At 40.5% G+C, this 19,588-nt stretch overlaps 1 protein-coding gene across 1 annotated transcript in view; it reads left to right on the plus strand.

The window, feature by feature from the left end:
• The first annotated feature begins 6,787 nt into the window (after positions 1–6,787).
• Positions 6,788–19,588, plus strand: part of ANK3 (ankyrin 3) — a 365,422-nt gene continuing 352,621 nt past the window's right edge. Inside the window, exon 1 of the mRNA XM_081569013.1 lies at positions 6,788–7,545. Within this exon, the coding sequence (XP_081425139.1) occupies positions 7,432–7,545 (114 nt within the window). The 5' untranslated portion in view covers positions 6,788–7,431. The remainder of the gene's footprint in view (positions 7,546–19,588) is intronic.

Consider the following 19,588-nt stretch of genomic DNA (forward strand, 5'->3'; position numbering starts at 1 on the left):
ATGTTATGTCAACCTTTTTGGAATATTTATTAAACTATAAGTTAATAAAGACTGATGGAAGCTATAGTTATCCAGGTTGTTTAGGAGAAAAGTAATACAGAAACATATTTTATCTTCAGTAATATATTTGAATAGAGCCTATTACTTGAGAAACTATTCACATTTATTAGCAGCCACTGTGCTCAGCTTCTTGGTTTAGAGGGCAAATTGGGAGGAATTGCTACCCTAATAAGGTTTTCTCTGGTGGCTCAGAGGGTCAAGAATCTGCCTGTAAGGTGGGAGACCCAGGTTCAGCCCCTGAGTTGGGAAGATCCCATGGAGAAGGGAATGGCTACCCACTCCAGGATTCTTGCCTGAAGAATTCCATGGACAGAGGAGCCTAGCAGGCTACCATCCATGGGGTCACAAAGAGTCTGACATGACTGAACGACTAACACTTTCATTTTACTTGCCTAATACAGTGGAAACTCAACTCAATTGGCTCATTATCTTGAGAATCTAAAACTAGAAAGAAGCAGAGGGCCCCATGAACAATTTTTCCTCATCTAGACTCTCAATCCAGTTATATTCTTCATTTTTTTTTCCTAACACTGTGACTGAGATTTACTTCTTCATTGATTGGTTGACTGGTTTACTCCTGCCACCCCGTACTCCCAAGAATGGAAGCTTTAGAGAAGGGGACCTCATCCATGTTACTCACCATCCTATCACCAGCACCTATGACAGAGCCTGGGCTCTTGGGGGAATTCTGCATTGTCTGCTCAAGCATGAACAGTTGGCCAGGTAGACTAAGAATTTGAGATGTTGAACTGTGAAATTGTACATTCTGCGGCTAGGAAAGAGTCTTTATACCTGACCTGGAAAGCATTGTTCTGCATACTCACTGCTTGGTTTTGTATTACAGGTCCACACCCCTGCTTCCACAGCACCTGTATGTGTGTTATAATTGTCAGTTTCCTTGTCTCTCTCATTGATGATTTGAGGAATGGGACCAAGTCCCAGTCACCTGTATGTCCCAGATGCCAAATGTGGTGACCAGCAGAATGAATGAGTCCATGAGTATGTGCATGCTGCTTTTAGCACAAGTGCCTGAGAACATCACATAAACATCGTTTTTGTCCTTTAACATTTCATGTGGAAAGCATAATAACTGACTGCTAAGTGTCTTCTGATGCTTGTTTGGAGAAACATCTGCCTGCAGGAAAATACCTGCTGGCAAGTTGGGCTCTCTTTTTGTTAAGATAAGCTCTTTATGTAGACTGTCACTGTCCAATGGAAATGTAGTGGGAGCCACATATATAATTTTAAATTCCAAATAGACACGTTTAAAAATCTCTTTAAAAAGTGAAATTAATTTTACTGTATTTTATTTAACTGAACATATCCAAATATCCTCACTTCAGCATGAATCAATGTATAAAATTATTACTGAGGTAATTCACATTGCTTTTTCTTTCATGGTGTCTTGAAATCCAGTGTGTATTTTACATCTCAATGTGGGTGCTAAGTTATCATCAGAAATACTTGATCTTTTATCTCATAAAATGAAAAGCGAAAAAGTAAATTCACATTTCCAAATTATTCCAACACTTAAATGTGTTCCAATGTCTGAACTGAGAATGTTTTTAAATATAAATTTCTTAATTAAATAAAATTTAGAAACTCAGTTCTGCTGTCACACTAGTACTATTTCGTTGCCAATCGCTAAATAGGGCTGGTGGCTACTGTTTTGGCCAGCCCATATTTTAAACTCTTCATTTTCATTTTTTAAAAAATTTTATTAAAGTAATCTCATGAACAGAGGAGACTGGTGGGCTGCAGTTGCAAAGAGTCAGACATAACTGAGCAACTAAACAGCAACAAAATAGTCGATTTACAATGTCATGTTAATTTCTGCTGTACAGCATAGTGACTCAATTATACGCATACTTTCATATTTGTTCCATTATGGTTTACCATATATATGCTGCTGCTAAGTCGCTTCAGTCGTGTCCGACTCTGTGCGACCCCATAGACAGCAGCCGACCAGGGTCTGCCGTCTCTGGGATTCTCCAGGCAAGTATACTGGAGTGGGTTGCCGTTTCCTTCTCCAGTGCATGAAAGGGAAAAGTGAAAGTGAAGTCGCTCTGTCGTGTCTGACTCTTAGTGACCCCATGGACTGAAGCCTGCCAGGCTCCTCTGTCCATGGGATTTTCCAGGCAAAAGAGTACTGGAGTGGGGTGCCATTGCCTTCTCCAAACCATATATATAATTCATATCATATATATGGGTTGCCATGACTATAGTTCCCTGTGGTATACAATAGCACCTTGTTTATCCTATAAACAAGGGTAAACCTTGTTTATCCTATACATATAATTGTGTAAATTCTTCTTAAATAAACCTTTCCTAAATATCTTTCTTCACTTTCAAACATGCACCACCTTCTACCACCTCAGATCATTGGATTTTGGGGTTCCTTTGTGAATGTCTTTGTCGTCATCTGGTTCCACTTGTTCCTCCTGTAAGGACCAGGGCTGCAGAGAGGAAGCAACTTGTCTAGTACAATTGTTTGTCCAGGACTTTGGGTGCTGGCTTCTTGCTCACTCATCCACCAGGTACTGCCAGCTCCCTCCTTTGGGTGGGACAGAGTCTGGGGGCTATGCCTGCAGGTCATTCATGCGCATCCAGGGATCCCCGTCTTTCTGCCAGCCAGCGTGTGTGTCATGAAGAGACCATGGGGGAGCCATCCCCGGCAGCCTGCCCCCGCCCTTCATGGGAGGTGGCAGAAGCAGCTGGCAGCTTGGACCAGCTGGCTGGCTCCAGGCTGAGGTCATGCTGGTGAGTTGGACAGACAGCCTGCTCCAGGGACGGAGGGCAAACCAAGTATTAAGACAGATGGAACCAAGGCCAACGCTCATTTATCCAAAGGTGCCACCCACTACGAGGAGTGTGAAAAGGACCACCAATCCCTCAGTGTGATTTAGTCACTGCCTTTTTTTTTTTTTTTCCCATGTGTCTCATCTGAAAATGAAGACTAATCTGTGACTGTGAGTTAAGCATTTCCTAGGGTGCCTTTCTGTCATTTATAACCATTGACAGGTTTAGGGCTTGTTTTCTTTCTTGTGCCCCACATTATTCAGAACCCGTTCAAGATCTCTTGACATCATCTTTATCTAGGGTCCCGAAATTAATGCAGTGACGATGGATCCATTTTTCTTTCTGAAGGAAAAATATTTTGACTCTCTCTTATGGTGAGGCTGTTCTGCTTCTGAGCAAACTGAAGTGGGTGCAGCACGAAATAATTCTGATCCCATCAAAACATGCACTTTCCTTGTTATCAAGAGCTGGGGGCAGGGTTGGGAAGGTGCAGCTTTGCTGGTGGCTGGCAGCATTGCTCTTTTTCGTTTTTTTCCTGCTCCCATCCCCCGTTCTTTATATACTACCCACCCTCCGCTTCTCCACATCACTATGTCCTATTTTTTTCAAAGTGCACTTTGAAACTCTTGTAACTTCAAGATCACCAAGAGATAGTATCACCTCCACAGAAATCAAATACACTATTTGTGTGTCAACTCAGCTGAGCAATGTGGAGACACAGTATAAATGACAACCGAGAGTAGTCAGCTATTAATTGGCTGAAGAGTAATCAAAACTTGTCTTGGAATCCTGGCAAGGTGTTTGCCAAACTGAGGAGAAAACAGCTCCCTGGCTTGGGTAAAATGTCCAGCGTATTGATTTGGTTTTACTTTCATTGGCATATTTTAGTCACAGCGTTTTGATTCCTGGATTAGAATTTATTTGGGGGTATAGCCATTATTCCGGATGCCAAACTGGAAAGTGATTTTTACTTTTTTGTACTGGTTTTACACTCTAATAATGCGAGGACAAGAAGGACTCAATGAAACATGTCACTTATCAGAAATCAGGAATTATTTTGAATAAGATTATGAGGAAAGTTTAATAGGAGGAATCACTTATTGATAAAATTTCTGTAATCAAAGGTAGACACCAGGCGAAGATCAGGACTCCTTGCTGCCAAGTGCCAGATTTCAAATTTCAAACCGTGCTCATCCAACCTGCCCTCAGGAGGGAGGTTGAGGAAGTCTAAAACTTGGGTCTGTAGACAGTGTCCCTTCCATTCAGCTAGGTAACTTCACTCTCTGGTTTATTCTCAATGCCTGTCCTGTAGGGCTTATTCAAGGAAAGATTTCTGCAGCTAATAAAAGTTTGAAAGATCAGTCTTTCATTTTGTTTCAAAAGGCTGGTTTAGGAATTCTTATACCTGGAATTTTTATAAAGCCAGGATAGCTTTTTTTTTTTCCTTGAGAGAAGTTGTTCCTTAACTTTCTGTAGCTTCAGCATTCCTCACATGGGCCACCCCAGCCCATGCAAGCCCTGTTCCTTACACCCTCATGGCCAGTGTCAGGGAGCAGGCCTGGAGAAGCTACCCAGTGGACCTCGCATTACTGTTTGCGGTGCGGTGCTTACTCTAATGCTGTTTCTGCATCTCCTTGCTGCAGAGAGCCGCCCCTCTGCTTGGAGACCTACTCTTACACCAGCTGCAAAGTTTTACTTGGAAGGTTTTGAATGAATTTGATCATCACCCAGAAGAGAACAATCTCATGAGACTGAAGTGGAAAAGTTTTATAAAACTTCAGGCAAAGAATTAAGTTTTTGAAAGTTCTTTTCTTGGTTGTTTCAGTTACGATAAGAGCTTGCTTTCTAGAATTATTGTTAGAACTGTGAATTTAGTTTGGGAGGAACAAATGCTAATATTTGTGGCAATCTTGGGTAAATGCCTTTGCAATAAATAAATAAATAAATAATAAATGCACCAGGAGCTTGATATCATGGTGTGTGCTGGGTAGGAAGAAAGGGACTAAGACTTTAATGATATTACCATCAAATCCTAGGACTCACGGAGCTGCCTTTCTTGGCAGTTTTGCTATTTAAAGTTCTAGTTTAAAAATGGCAAACAGAAGCCCATATTTTCTGTAAGAAAGAGACTCTAAATGAGCTATGTCTTAGAGTTTAGTTTTGGTGGGACAACCACTAACTGCAAAATCCACTATAAAAAAAAATTATATTATGGCGGCATATAAGTTATGACTTATTCTCAACTTCTGAACATTTTGGGAAAGCAAAGAATTATTCCAGAGAGAAATGTGTCCAAAAATACCTGAACCTGTTTTCCTAATTTCCATCTTTGCTTTTGCTAATAAAGATCAATGGGACAGTAGCTTTGCCAGCCTTAGATGGCAAAGTTACCTTGGTCAGGTGTGCTTATAAAAACATTTTAAAGTAGCATTAGTATCTATAAAGGAAGAAAAAAAGAGAAGATCCTGGAGCCAGTGGGAAATCAGCCAGTTTTTTAGCTGGCTTTCCTCTTCAGCTTGCTGAAAATAAGGATAGGAAATTTTGTGAATATTCCTCAGAAGTCCAGGATGGTTAATATCACGAGCAAGCACATAAAAGTTTAACTTTTTATATTTTCTGCCCCACCTATTACTATTACAATAAAAAGTTCTTCTGATAGAAAAGCATTTATTTTTATTATGAAGCTCCAAATACAGTTTATTGCTTTTGGATCTGAGTTACATTTCATCCCTTGCCTTCTTCCCCACCCCTGCTTTTTGTCAGACGATGGTTTTGTAGGCAGTGGGGAACTTTTCTACAACTCTTCCTTCATGTAGATAGTTTCTGTGGGAAAGCAAGCACACAATTGTCAGTGGGCCCTCAGAAATATTGGGCCACAGTGATTTTCACTTGGTTCACAGTGAGGCCATCTATTTCAATCCACTTGTAGTAGAAGGTCATGATGGCCATGGTCCTCCTTTGCTTTCCATTGTCTTTCGCTGCCCAAGGGAAGATGTAAGGCCCCCTGCTAGGGAAGAAAGAAGAAAGTTCTTGATCTCCAAATCAGAAATACAGTGAGTAGTCGTTGGCAGGAACTTACACTTGGGGCTCTTAATGAAGCAGGGGGACAGCAGCTCCAGGGACCTCCAACCAGACCCTTGAGCAACACCTCTGGACTGCGTACTTTGGTCTCCACACATTTTAAGTCAGTCCTGCAAACTGAATCCTGGCGTGCTGCTGTTCATGGGGTGGAAAAGAGTTGGACACAACTTGGTGACTGAACAACAACCACCACCACCTGCAAACTCAAACGCACTGATTTCCAAACTCAAGGACTTTGAATATTAGAAGCACACACACTAAGTCTTTTCAGTGAAGCATCATCTTTTTTTTCTCCTGCTCATTTACTTGGGGAATTTAAGGTTTCTCACCAGGGCCTGAAATGGTTCAGGTCCAGACTGACATTTCAGCCATGTCTTGGGCACCATGTGTTGATGTATATGAATGATTCCTGACTTATTAAATTTCTTCCAGTGCGTGCATCCTAGCAGAAGATAGCCCAGCAGGCCTTGAGCCCTGCTGCTGCTTCACTTCACCTCATGAATATTCAGAAGCTGCAGTCATTGAGGACTCAGGTGGCAAAAATAGTAAGGTGATTGAAGTGCACATGAACGCCGAGTCCACATTTCCACGACTCAGAGTCCCTGACTGCAGCGCAGATTTTCTGTGACCCTCGGACCTCAGGAGGGGAGAGTCCTGGGGAACCCCTCTGAATCAGGCATCTGTTCCCTACACCAACATGCTCATGGCCTGCTGTATGATGTGTTGTAATCAGCATGTTGTTTTTAAAAGACAACAGGCCCTTCTGTGAATCCTCCCCCACAAAATGCATTTAGGCTGATAGTTGAGCATAAAGGCCTCACTGTGGAGATGAGCAATGCATGCATTGTTTTCCCCATCATGCAGTCAGGATCTCCACAGCAAAATCGAGTGTCTTTTGTAAAATCTTATTTTATATATTTTGTCACTATCAGCAGTTACACTGGAGTAGGAACCGCTCCATTCTCTTACGGGTTAAATTCTGCTCTGTGCAGACCTAGTGGTGATGTATAAATTGCAGCCCTGCCTTTTTTTCGAAGGATTCTAAAATAGGTTTTCAGAATTAGTGCTGGATTTTTGCTCCTGCATGTGCGGTGACTCTTGATTTTTTCCCTTCAGAGAAGCATCCTTTGCAGCATTCCCCCTTCCGAGGAATCACTTAGACACTTCCAGCTGGTGGCAGGGGATACAGCCATAATACAGCTTCCTGTGTCCCAGCTGTCTTTTTCACTACGGTAAATGCATTACGATGGCTGCACTCTCGTGTAAAGGTTCAGGTACAGGGAGGTGTAGGATGAAGTCTGGAAACCATCGTTGGGGTTTTTAAAGCTTCGGCTTCTCCAGCATCTTGGCATTTTGAATGTCTTCCTGCTTGGAGTCCAAGGTTTCTCTCCAGTGATTGGAATGCTGCTGGAAGCCTGATTAGAGGTGCCTGAGGATATCACCTTCTACCAGGAAGCCCTGCGTGCTTGAGAGGGTCCTTTTCAATGCATTATGGCTCATGCGGCCTCCCAATTAAAGAAAACCCGAGATTTAGAAATCAATGCTGAAGAAGAGACAGAGAAAAAAAGGAAACACCGCAAACGGTCCCGGGATCGGAAGAAAAAGGTAGCTATGTGTGCCAGTGCATAGATCTTGCCTGGATCCTTTATGTTTTAATCTCCTCTTGGCATCTGTGAGAAGCATTCGGGGCTATTTTTACATGCGGTGTAGGGTGTAAATTGGGTGTGTAAGTTGGGTGTGTAAATTGGGAACAGATGATAGAAACCCTGTGGTAGACCACGGGTGTAGGGTGGGCAAGGCAGGGAAGATTTTATCCTGTGAGGGGGGATTGCAGTACTGATGCGGAAGGCTTGCACTTTACATAGGCATGGGCATGCTTCCATAACATGGAAAGGTGTTGCAAGGGAGTTCAAAGTAGTTTCTTTCCAGCCCAGTCAAGGTTAAATGCACTGCGGTGACTTAGAATTGAGGGAGAGACTGGAGAAGCAGCCTTTGTACTTCTTACAGTTCTGTCTCATGGAAAAAGAGCTTTTGTGCTAGAACTGTGTCACATGTGTGCATTTCTCAGGCAGATCTGTGACCTTAAAGACGTAACAGTAAAGTCATTTCCTGCTTTGCTTTTTCGGTTCCTTCCTTCCTTCTGACTCTCAGTTCCATAAGGTACTTCCTAGGTAGGTTGTGCAATGGAAATAAGCTGCTGGAAATAACTTTTCTTTTGTTAAATACCGCTGAAAGCACAGAGGTTTGTCTTTCTCTACTGGCTGAGAGTGATTATCCTGAATGCAGGAATTCCCATGACAAGGCAGGGACTTCAGCACTGATTGCTTTAGATCCAAGCATGGGCATTGATCATCCCCTACTGATACTCTAATGCAGGGGAGCAAATAGGAGGAATATTCTCGGTCACTGGCGTTTAGTTAGTTACAGCCTGAGAGTGCTTACCTTTTGGGGGCTGTGCCCTTAAATATGAATCCTAGATACCGATTTGGAGAGTGAGGCCCGAAATCACTTTTCTTCCATGACAGTTCATAAAAATTGACTAAAACTCTGTGATCTGAATATGGAAGTCAGGTCATAAAGCATTTTTATGTCTCTTTGTGAGAATTCCCAAGGGAAAGATCATCTTAATTTGCTCTGAGCAGTGATGCACGTGCCTTGCAAATGACATGCAGATTTCATCCACCACATGTACCTTCCTTCAGGAGCGATCATGAATATTTTCAGGGCCTTTGCCGTTTTCTTCCAAGTGAAGGTCTAGAGAAACCTCTTTGCCTTTTGTTACTGGCAGACTTTCTGAGACTGAGTTCAGAGAGTGCGGTGGTTCTGCCACACGGCATTAAATATAGGTGGTTCCTGCTTCAGGGTTCTCACAAAAAAACTTCTTGAACATATTTTCACAGAAGTACAAACTTAAGTTAGGAAATTCTCAGCAGGTGTATTTCAAAGCCTCACACAGCAGAGTTGTTATGGAATTGCCATGTTTTGCCAGATTCTGGTCTAATTTTATGAAAGTTAGGTTTGTCTGTGGGTCGGTCACTATACTTTGACCTCTCTATGCACATCCCCCTCCTCTACCCATACAACATGATAAACTGGCTTCTGAGAAACACAGGGACAGGAACATAAATTTGTAAAAAGATATAGTTTCATCATTAATGTTGATATTCTGTGTAAGATTTACTAGCTGAGCCAGGTTTATGGACAGCCGTGTCCTGGGGGAGCAGTGACAGGTCTGCTGCCCTTGTGCCTGGTCCCCCGTTTGACTTGGAAGCAAAATAGGGAAGGGGTGAACCAAAGGGAGTTTCTGGGCTCACTGAACTGAAGCAAATGCTTTGTGGATCAAAATGCTTAGTACAACAGAGTCTGTCCAATGTAAATCTCTTAGCAACCAGAGGGAACATGGAGAAATATCAATATCGCTATTGTCAACGCGCAGGCAGATTTAAATGTTTTGTTCTCAGGGCACTCACAGAGGAGATCCAGAAAGGGGCTCATGGATAACACTTCCATTGGTATTGTGCTTTTTAATTCATAACACAGTATAGTATATTTATTCCCCATCAAAGATACATGTATCACAAAAGATTTAATATTCATAGCCAAATGATTGCATGGACCATTTCTGTGTGCAAAGTTAAGGTTAAATGACTTTGAATACATGCTCTGTATCTCCTTCCATGACACAGTGTATGTTACACTTATTTTCTACAAAGTGAATTATTTCAACTTTGAGTTTCTTTTTTCCTACCTTTTCCTAAAATCCTAATTAAGGTTTCTGGGCTATTTTGCTCCATGTTGTAAGCCCCCTGTCAATTGAAAAGCTGCTTTTAAATATTTTGCAGGGGGGGGGACTTTCCTGGCTGTCCGGCGGTTAAGACTACACACTTTCACTAACACTTTCACTGCAGAGAGGTGTAGGTTCTCTCTCTGGTCAGGCAACTGGGATCCCACATGCTGTGCAGTGCGACCAAAAAAAAGTTAACACTGCATTTGCATTTGATGAAAAAAAAATACACACACACACACACACACACACACACACACACACACATATATAGTGGGTTATTATGGGACTCATTCATATGCAGAAATATCCTCTAGGATATTTTAATTACAAAAAGGAATAGTGAGCACTCTCATAAAATCTCAAAATACAAAAGGAAATCTTAAGAGTATCTAGTTTATAAAACAAGGAATTTGATTCATGGTTCCCCTTCAGTTCAGGTTTGAGCAAACCCAAGATGAACCTTTCTTGATTATATGACACAGAATCATACAGTATGGGATATTACTAAGTATTATACTCAAATCATAATATGCATGTAAAATTAATATAGGATTCACATTTCAGGTTTTTTTTAAACCCAGTGAGTTGCACATTTGGTCTCTTTGAATATTGATAACCATGAATAACTGATTACCACGGAACCACCTGGGAAGCCCCCATGAATAAGTAGGAAACTTCTAGGAATTTATGAATAGTTGAATTGTAGTAATGATGTATTTTATTCTTGGCACAACAACTTTCATGTCAAGTAAAAGAAAATCTTCCTGTTTGTTAAAAAAAGAAATTCATCTAGATGGATGAACACTTACTTAATCCTTTTATCATCTGACTTTAAGGAAAAAAAGTTTCAGTGAGTATCTAATGTAAAAATTTCTTACCCTCACTTCCCATTGCTCTTCCCTGATCTGTTTTTCAGCTTCACTCTCCTTCTCTCCTGATGGGCTTAGGTTGGCAGCAAGTAGGAGGCATGCCAAAGGTAGACAGTGACTTTAGGTGGGTTAGTATTGGAGCCATGCCCTTACTAAGCACCTTGCAGGCAGGAACTCTGTATCTCCTGCGTTCTGCAGGCTCCCTGGCCCACAGGTGTTGGTCTGGAGAGGGTCCCAGCCACCTTGAACTCACAAGAGTTAGAAATCACAAATGCTCTTCAGCCCCAAACTATCCTTGTTGCCATTGGCTTCTGGTGCCATGTTACCCACATGATTTGCCCTTGCTCCACATTATATTATTAAATTATAAAATACATTTCAATAGTGAGGAATATTAATATCAAACCTTAATTTATTCAATAGTTTATGTAGTTTGTATGTATTTACTACATCCTGTCAAAAAAAAAAAAAAAAGAAACAAGCTTTGAGGTGACCCATGGAAATTTATACTTAAAAAAAGGACACTATGGAATTTCTCTTTCTCTCTCTCTCTATGAATGACAAAGGAATAATCAGTCAATTAATTCTCTGATTATTGATGTCAAACTCATACAGCTATTCCAGTGGTAGAGCAGGAATGAATGAATATTCATTGCTTTATTTTTGCATTCATGCATTCATTCAGCAAATATTTATTGAATAACTTCTGGCATTAGGCATTATCTTCTGTGTTGGAGACAAAGCTAAATGAGGCAGAGTGGCAGCAGTACATTACGTTGTACTGTGCTTCCCGGCACAAGGAGGAGGAAGATAAGAGCACCATTAAACACCCTGCAAGGAAGGGGCCACAGCGAGAGCCCCCCACCAGTTCAACTCAAATGGGCTCAGAAGGTTCTTGGCATAGCTAAGCCTTGGAGGAGTCAGCGAGATAGACAAACAGAAGGACAGGAATCTCAGGCCAACAGGGGTTCAAGTATGAGACACATTCAGCTGTGTGAGAAACAGTATTTTGGAGAAAAGAGGACATGAGGATAGGCAGAAAAAATGGCTGTGAAAGTAGTCAGGGGCCAGGTTACGAAGGTCTTTGTATGCTGTCTTATGGAGCTGGACGTTAACCCCTGCTCAAAGGAGAGAGGGACCTGAATGGTTTTAGGGGTGATGGTAAAGAGAGGAAGCTGAAGAGTTTTCTGGGTTGAGAACCATCCTTCAAGCATCAATGCTGTGGGCATCAGCCGAAAGAGCCATCGGGAAGCCCCAGTGGTGATGATGCAGGCATGAGAGATGCTGAGGGTCTGAACCATGGCAGAGATGATGCTGATGGAGAAGGGGTGTTTCATACAAGAGATATTTAGAGGAAGACTCAATAGAACTTGGCAGTGGACTGTATGTAGGATGTGAGAGGGAGAGATTGGATTCTAGGGTAACTGCCAAGTTTCTGGCTTGAAGCGGAAGATGAAGAATTAAATTTCCTGGATTCATTTCTTTTCTCCCAGGACATTCCTTGACCTCTTATAAAGTGCACCAGATAGGGTTTTAAATTACCTTTTTTAGGTGGAGGCTCATTTATTCTTCACAACAACCCTATGAGAAAGTATTTCTATTATTTCCATCTTCCAGATGAGAAAACTGAGGCATGAGCCTTCAGGCTGTTGCCTCAGAGTTCCCACACTAACTAGTGATAGAGCCAAGATTCCAATTTGGGTAGCCTAACTCTCTAGCTTGTGTTCTTAATTACCACACTATATAGTGTACGTAGTTAATATTTTCACAGCTACACATTAAAGTGGGCTTGATTCAGAGAATCTTCTAAATGATAAGCTATTTTCTAAACATCTGAAACCTTGAATAATAAGCTTTATTTCTCTGCATACTCCACTATTGTAGTGAGTCTGTTTTTCTGTTTTTCTTACCCTCTGCAATAGATTTTAATGTTTTACCTTAAGAATTTCTTTCTTTTTAATTTTGAAAAATGAAGTGAAAAATTACAAATACCATAACATCAAATCCTCAAAGACATGTTTCTGTAATAACAGCACAGCGGTGTCTTAGGTGCTTGTGGTATATCAGACAATCTGCAGAGTGATTTCTATGGATTATTTCATTTTTTCTCTCACAGCTTTTCTATGAGGCAGGTATTATTTTCATCCCTATTTTTCATAGCTAAAACCAAGGCTTAATGAGACTGAATAACTTGCCTGAGGTCATAAACCTAGTAACTGGAGGGCCTACACTTAAACTTGGGTCATAGGACTTTGGAATCTGTCATTCTGCATTTATTGTAATAGAACTCTCGCATTGTCTTTTAGGTTAAGGCAATTTAAGGATTTGAGAAGAGATTTCAGGGGACCTGATCTCTTGCCATAGAAGTGTGATGCTTCCTGACATTTTACAGACTCTCCCGTATCGGGTTATCTGGGTGCCCGTGACACCCATGATGTAAAAGATGCCCGGCAGGAGGCTCTTACTGCAGCCCCTGCACTTTGGGGAAGAGGACTGTGTGGACTCTTAAGAGACAAAGGGAACCTAGTCTGTTTTCTGCTCTGCCGAGTCCATAGTCTCCAGACCTCTAGGGAGCCTGGTTTCACTCTCAACATACTTGATATCCTGCTCTGAAATTAATTATGTGTTTTATGTGTGTCTCACCCAAGAAACTATGAGCTCCTTGAGGGCAGAGGTGGTATCATACTCACCTACTACCAAATTGGGGCTTTCGGAGTAGGAGGGTGGATAAGAGGGTTGGTGAAAAGTGAGGGAGGGAGAAAGGTGGTGGCTGGATGGACGGACAGATGGATGAGAGGCAGTATCATGCTTAGAAACATGGACTATAGAGTAAGACTGCATTCAGGGGCTGGCGCTATCGCTTAGCTGCTGTGTCCTTGAGGATTTATTTAATCTTTAGATGCTTTGGTCTCTTCAACTGCAAAATTAATACAGTAATAGTTGCCACAGAGGTGTAATAATATGTCGTGAACTCATATTGGAACAGTGCTTGGCACAACATTAAGAGCCATAGAGTGGTAGTTGGTGGTGGTCCTATTGAACAGAAGAATGGATTGTTTCCACCCTGAGCCTTCAAGAAGGATTGTGCCAATAAGTCAGCTCACTAAGTGGGGCAGGTAATCTCCCTAGGAGCATGTCTGGCTGCTGCCTTGTCTCCACTCTTTCGCATTTGGAAAAGGATGGATGGAAGAAGGCTTAGCTCACTCATAGGAAAGGCTGTATACCTTTGTCCTTTGGTGTGCCAGAGGTTTAGAAATAGGGAGGCAATTCAATAAGATTTGTCAGCTGATTGGTTCTCTGTAATATTTTATGATTATGGTACATTTTTTTCTCAATAAAGTCATCTGTTTATTTAAGAAAACACTTAGTTGCTTGTAATCAATTACCTTTTTAACCAGTCCAAGATCATGTCAGGGATAAATTATGCATTTATTAATGTCTGAATAATAGTTTTAAAGTTTTCATTAGTTTTTTTAAATTGATTTATTTTTTAATTGAAGGATAATTGCTTAACACATTTTGTTGTATTCCATCAAACATCAACATGAATCATCCATAGGTATACATATGTCCCTTCCCTCTTGAACCTCCCTCCCATCTCCCTCCCAATCCCACCCCTCTTGGTTGATACAGAACCCCTGTTTGAGTTCCCTGAGACATACAGCAAATTCCCCTTGACTATCTGTTTTACATATGGTGATGGAAGTTTCCATGTTACTCTCTCCATACATCTCACCCTCTCCTCCCCTCTTCCCATGTCCATAAGTCTGTTCTCTATGTCTGTTTCTCCATTGCTGCCCTGCAAATAAATTTATCAGTACCATCTTTCTAGATTCCTTACATATGAGTTTAGTATGAGATATTTATCTTTCTCTTTCTGGCTTACTTCACTCTGTATAGGCTCTAGGTTCATCCACCTCATTAGAACTAACTCAAATGTGTTCCTTTTTATGACTGAGTGATATTCCACTGTATATATGTACCACAGCTTCTTTATCCATTCATCTGTTGATGGACGTCTAGGTTACTTCCATGTTCTAGCTATTGTAAATAGTGCTGCAGTGAACACTGGGGTACATGTGTCTTTTTCAATTTTGGTTTCCTTAGGGTATGCCTAGGAGTGGGATTGCTGGGTCATATGGTGGTTTTATTCCTAGAAGGAATCTCCATACCATCTTCCATAGCGGCTGTATCAATTTACATTCCCACCAACAGTGCAAGAGGGTTACCTTTTCTCTAAAGATTTTATTAGTCTGTCACTGGCATAATGCAGCAGTTAAAATGTTTCTTCATTACTCTTGAAGCCCTTGATCATTTCTGTCTTTTAATTTTCCTTTGGCAGAATAATCAATTATTCTGTGTGTGTGTTTTATGGAATCTCAATATGGAAAAGTGCTAACTTTTCATAGGTATGATTGAGGAGAAAGGATTTGGCAGTGTTTTAAGTTCTTTATAGTTATAAGAATAGTTTACATTAATGGTATCACATTTTACCTGCTTCTCTGCTCATTTAATACAAATGTATTGTGCACCTCGATTGTGGGAGATTAATAAGATAAAGGGGGGAATTGTAGATGCATCTACTTGCTCTCTTTGTGTTTCTCTTTGTGTTACTTTACACAGGAGGAGTGAAGGACTGAATTATAAGATGAGTATTTCTTATTGGGCCTCCAATATTCTGAGTGACTTTTACATTCCTCATCTTATTTGATTTTATATCAACACTATGCCATAATGTTATCTCCATGTACAGAGGTGTTAGCCTAAGCTTAAGTTTTGTTATGTAACTTGCCTCAGTTACAGAAATAGCTGGGTTTATGGCCAAGGTCTCTTTGGTTGTGAGTCCCTTGCTTGGGCCATCCAAACCTCTCCAGGAGAGATTTTTTTAAGGGAGGTTCTTACTAATAGGCATCCATAGTGAATTCTTGGAGAAGGAAATGGCAACCCACTCCAGTATGCTTGCCTGGAGAATCCCAGGGACGGTGGAGCCTGGTGGGCTGCCGTCTATGGGATCGCACAGAGTCGGACACGACTGAAGTGACTTAGCAGCAGTGAATTCTTATGTCAAGAGAAAAACTGTGACCTTTGAAATGTGAAGAGTTAAATTATTTAGTAATCACAATTTTGATAAATTCATCATTTACATTTAAGTGCAAAATGTAAATATTGTATAAACGGTTACTTAAGTTACTGTAATTCCACATGTAAAAAAAATTTAAAGAAGAATTCAGTCATTGAAAAAACTAAATCATTAGTTTACATCTATTGACTGATGTATAGGTTACTTATTGAAAGAAAATGTCTAAATACAATGTTATACTGTCAGTTACATAATCCAAACTTTCTTATAGAAATTTTCCTATAGAAAGGTAATATTTGGAAACTAGCAAGCTGTTATAATTTTACCCAAATTGGTGTTTCTAGTTTGTACAAGTTAAAAGTGGAAGAGTTGAAAGCAAAGCAGTGGAAATCAAGCTTGAATCTTTTACATATAAATCAGATTTTCCTGACGTTTATCCCATTCATTCAAGATTATGCTTTCCTGAACCCATAGTGGTGTCATGAACTAGAGCAGTCCATCACTATCAAATATAGGAGCTGCCTATAAAATGTGTAGATTTCAATTTAGATTTAGTTGGTTCCACTAAATTATTTCTCAGTCATAGGTGGCCTTCCACATATTAGGATCATGTCATCAGTTCTGTTTGCATTTAGATGAAACCCATTAGAATGGGTTGAATAGAAATTAATGTTCATATCTGCCAGTTTTGTGGCTTTTCTTTTGGCAGCACAGAAGCCAACTAGCATCATTACTGTATGAGAAGGATATGTGTACTGCGAGGAAAAGAAATAGGAGGGAGGACTTGACCAGAGAGGGTTAAATGGAAGGCAGCCCAAGATTTTCTAGTGACTGGAAGTCAGTGACACAGAAACATTTATAATTTGCATGTAGATCCCCTAAGACCCTTGTGACGTCAATATGAACAGCATTATTTTATCATAATGAAATAAAATTTTGTAAGAAGTCTATACAGTGGAAGAGGTAAACAGATGATCAATTTTCTTTAGTAGAGGATTAAAAACATGAATAAAGTAGGCAAGTAGTAAGGAGAAAGGTGTGGGGAAAGGGCTAAGTATTTATTACAATTCATGATTCTGGAAAGAATAGGCTTTGGGGCTCGGTGTGAGTTCATATGGCAGCCACATTTAGCTGTGTGGCCTTAAACTAAATTTCTTTGGGCTTCAGTCTCCACATTGGTCAAATGGGGCTATTAATCTTTTTCTTCACGCGTGTGTACTCAGTTGTGTCCGACTCTTTCCAACCCCATGACTGTAACCCACCAGGTTTTTCTGTCCATGGGATTTCCCAGGCAAGAATACTGGAGAGAGTTGCCATTTCCTTCTCCAGGGGACCTTCCTGACTCAGGGATCTAACTCATGTCTCCTGCATTGGCAGGCAGATTCTTTACAACTGAGCCACATGGGAAGCCCTTTACTTGAATACATATTGTTAAGAGTAGAAATACTGTAAATGCATCTTGCCAGGTTCCTGGCATAAAGGGAGCCCTTACGAGGGCTTCCAGCTTCCCTTATAGTGTGGGCTCCCAAATGTAATCAAGTGACTGTAGCCAAGAAGGGGGCAGAGGAACTGAGGAAAAAACAGAATGTTGTGAAGAAGGTTTATACCCAGGAAATATTCAAATTCTTTGATGAATGAAATTTTACTCATAGATTTGCATCTTCAAACAAACCATTTGAGTCCTTCAGTTCAACCCTTTGCAAACTTTTCTGTACTCTCAGGGAATTTACATCTGCCATTCTGAGAAATTCTCTCAAAGATTTTTATGTTAAATATATTTCTCAATCATTAACACTGTTATTAATTAGCTTTTCTCAGTAGTTAAATGATAGCCTAGGAAGACATTAAAGAAAGCTTAAGAACCATATGTACCAATAGAGATATCAGATCATTCTTTTAACAAATGAACTTGATTTTACAGATTAGGATATGAATATTGAAATATTTATAGAGGAAAAGTACTTATTTGAGCTAGTGAAACAATCTTCACTGAAGAGTTTATACACTGTAATTACTGAGAAGAAACAAAATGTTACCTGTACAGTATATCTGTAAGAGACATATTCTATATTTCATCATCCCCCTAGGGAGCATGGCCATTAAAGACCTGTTTTTACAGTTGCAGGATGGTTGGGGACTGAAGGAAGAGTGAATAATCCGGCCAGTATAGAGCTATCAACTTTTATACCTGGTTTCAGAACCCATAGTGGCCTGTGGGCTGCCTTCCTTTACCAGCACGTTCTCTTCTCCCTGCTTTCTTCGACTGCCACTGGGGAGGGCCTCTACCGTTTTCAGTCAGATTTTCTATCAGGTACTCCACCCTGGACCTAATTGGCTCAGTTCAGTATCTGACCCCTAGGATTTGTCAGTGTGTTTAAACAGTTTCCTTCACCCTAAACCAAATAGAAAAAAAAAACCCAACAACAACAACCTGAAACCTGGCATCTCTCCTGCAACATTTTTATTATAGGTTCTATGTGATATTTGTTTGTTTAGCTGTGGTGGGTCTTTGCTGCAGCCTGTGGGATGTTTAGTTGTGGCACGTGGGATCTAGTTCCCTGACCAGGGATCGAAACAGTGTTGGGAGCTTGGAGTATTAGCCACTGAACTACCAGGGAAAATCCCATGTGATTTTTCACTTTTCAAAGAGGACAGTATAGTGAGATACTCAATAGCAAAGTATATGGGACATAATTTACCCTTTCTTTCATTTATTGAGCTATAATTCATTGGGGAATTACAGTGGGCTGGGCACTCTATCCAGTGCTATGAGTATCATGTTGAATCCTCATGCATGGATGGTATTATCCTCATTCTCTGTGTTAAAGGAATTAACACTCTGAAATTTTCAGCAAGCCCAGGGTCACACAATTAGCAAGCATACAGCTAGAGTTCAAACCCAGATCAGCTTGATAGCCAGCCCTGTGCTGATTCCCTGATTCCTCACCCCTCATTCCCACCAGGTCACTTGCAAGCGGCCATTGAGAACACAATTTTCCCAGAATATTGAGCTCCATGAAATCATGCTTTCCATGGAAGGCCCTGCTGGGGTTTCTGACCCTAAAAAATTCCTAATAAGATGCTTCTCATAATTGATCCCCCCCAGTAAAAGAAAGGTACACAATGTGGCATGGAGGGTAGGAAGGTGGTAATACTGAATGTCATAAATGAATTTACTTCAAGCCACTTTCTCTTTACACGCTAACTTGAAATACATCCTACCTTAACAAGATCATAATCATATTAATGGTAAAATAAATAAATGTGAATATAATTAATTTCCAAATGTTGGAAGTTTCCAAATTTTCCAAGATAAGTGGTGAAATAATTTTGTGTTGGCTGATTTCTTGGGTTTTGAAATCAGTGCATTCCTGTGTGTTTGCCCATACCCTCCATCTCATACTTACAATTTTTTATGAGAAAACTGTGGAAGGTGATTTTATAATGAACACCTCACTCAGGGCCTCAAAACAGACAAATTTTCAGAACCTAGATTAAAAATTAAAATATGATTTGTAGTATGGTAAGAAACTAACACCACCTTCAAAAGTGTACTTCAGCTGATGACATAGACAAAATATTAGAATTTGAGTCACCATCAGCTTTGCCTGATTCTTTTGTCATCATCAGGATAGAAGAGATCTTAGGCTTCATGAAGTGATACTCTTTTTTTTCCCTGGTAATAAGAGCAAGGGGTAAAAGTCTTTAATTTGGGAAAGGGAGTTGTTAAAAATTGGAGTCTCCAAAAATTTTACTATTTAGAATAGATGATTTTAGGTTCTACTAGGCAGCCTCAGTGTGAATCAATAAGAAATTCACCAGCAGAAGTTAGAGTCCATTTACAGTAAAATAACTGGTAGATGCCAAAAGCTTTTATCTCTGCTAATATTTACATGAACCCTCTAAATTAGA

Source organism: Giraffa tippelskirchi, chromosome 2 (assembly GCF_054371585.1).
Source record: "Giraffa tippelskirchi isolate mGirTip1 chromosome 2, T2T-mGirTip1v1.2.pri, whole genome shotgun sequence".
NCBI classification, from domain to species: domain Eukaryota; kingdom Metazoa; phylum Chordata; class Mammalia; order Artiodactyla; family Giraffidae; genus Giraffa; species Giraffa tippelskirchi.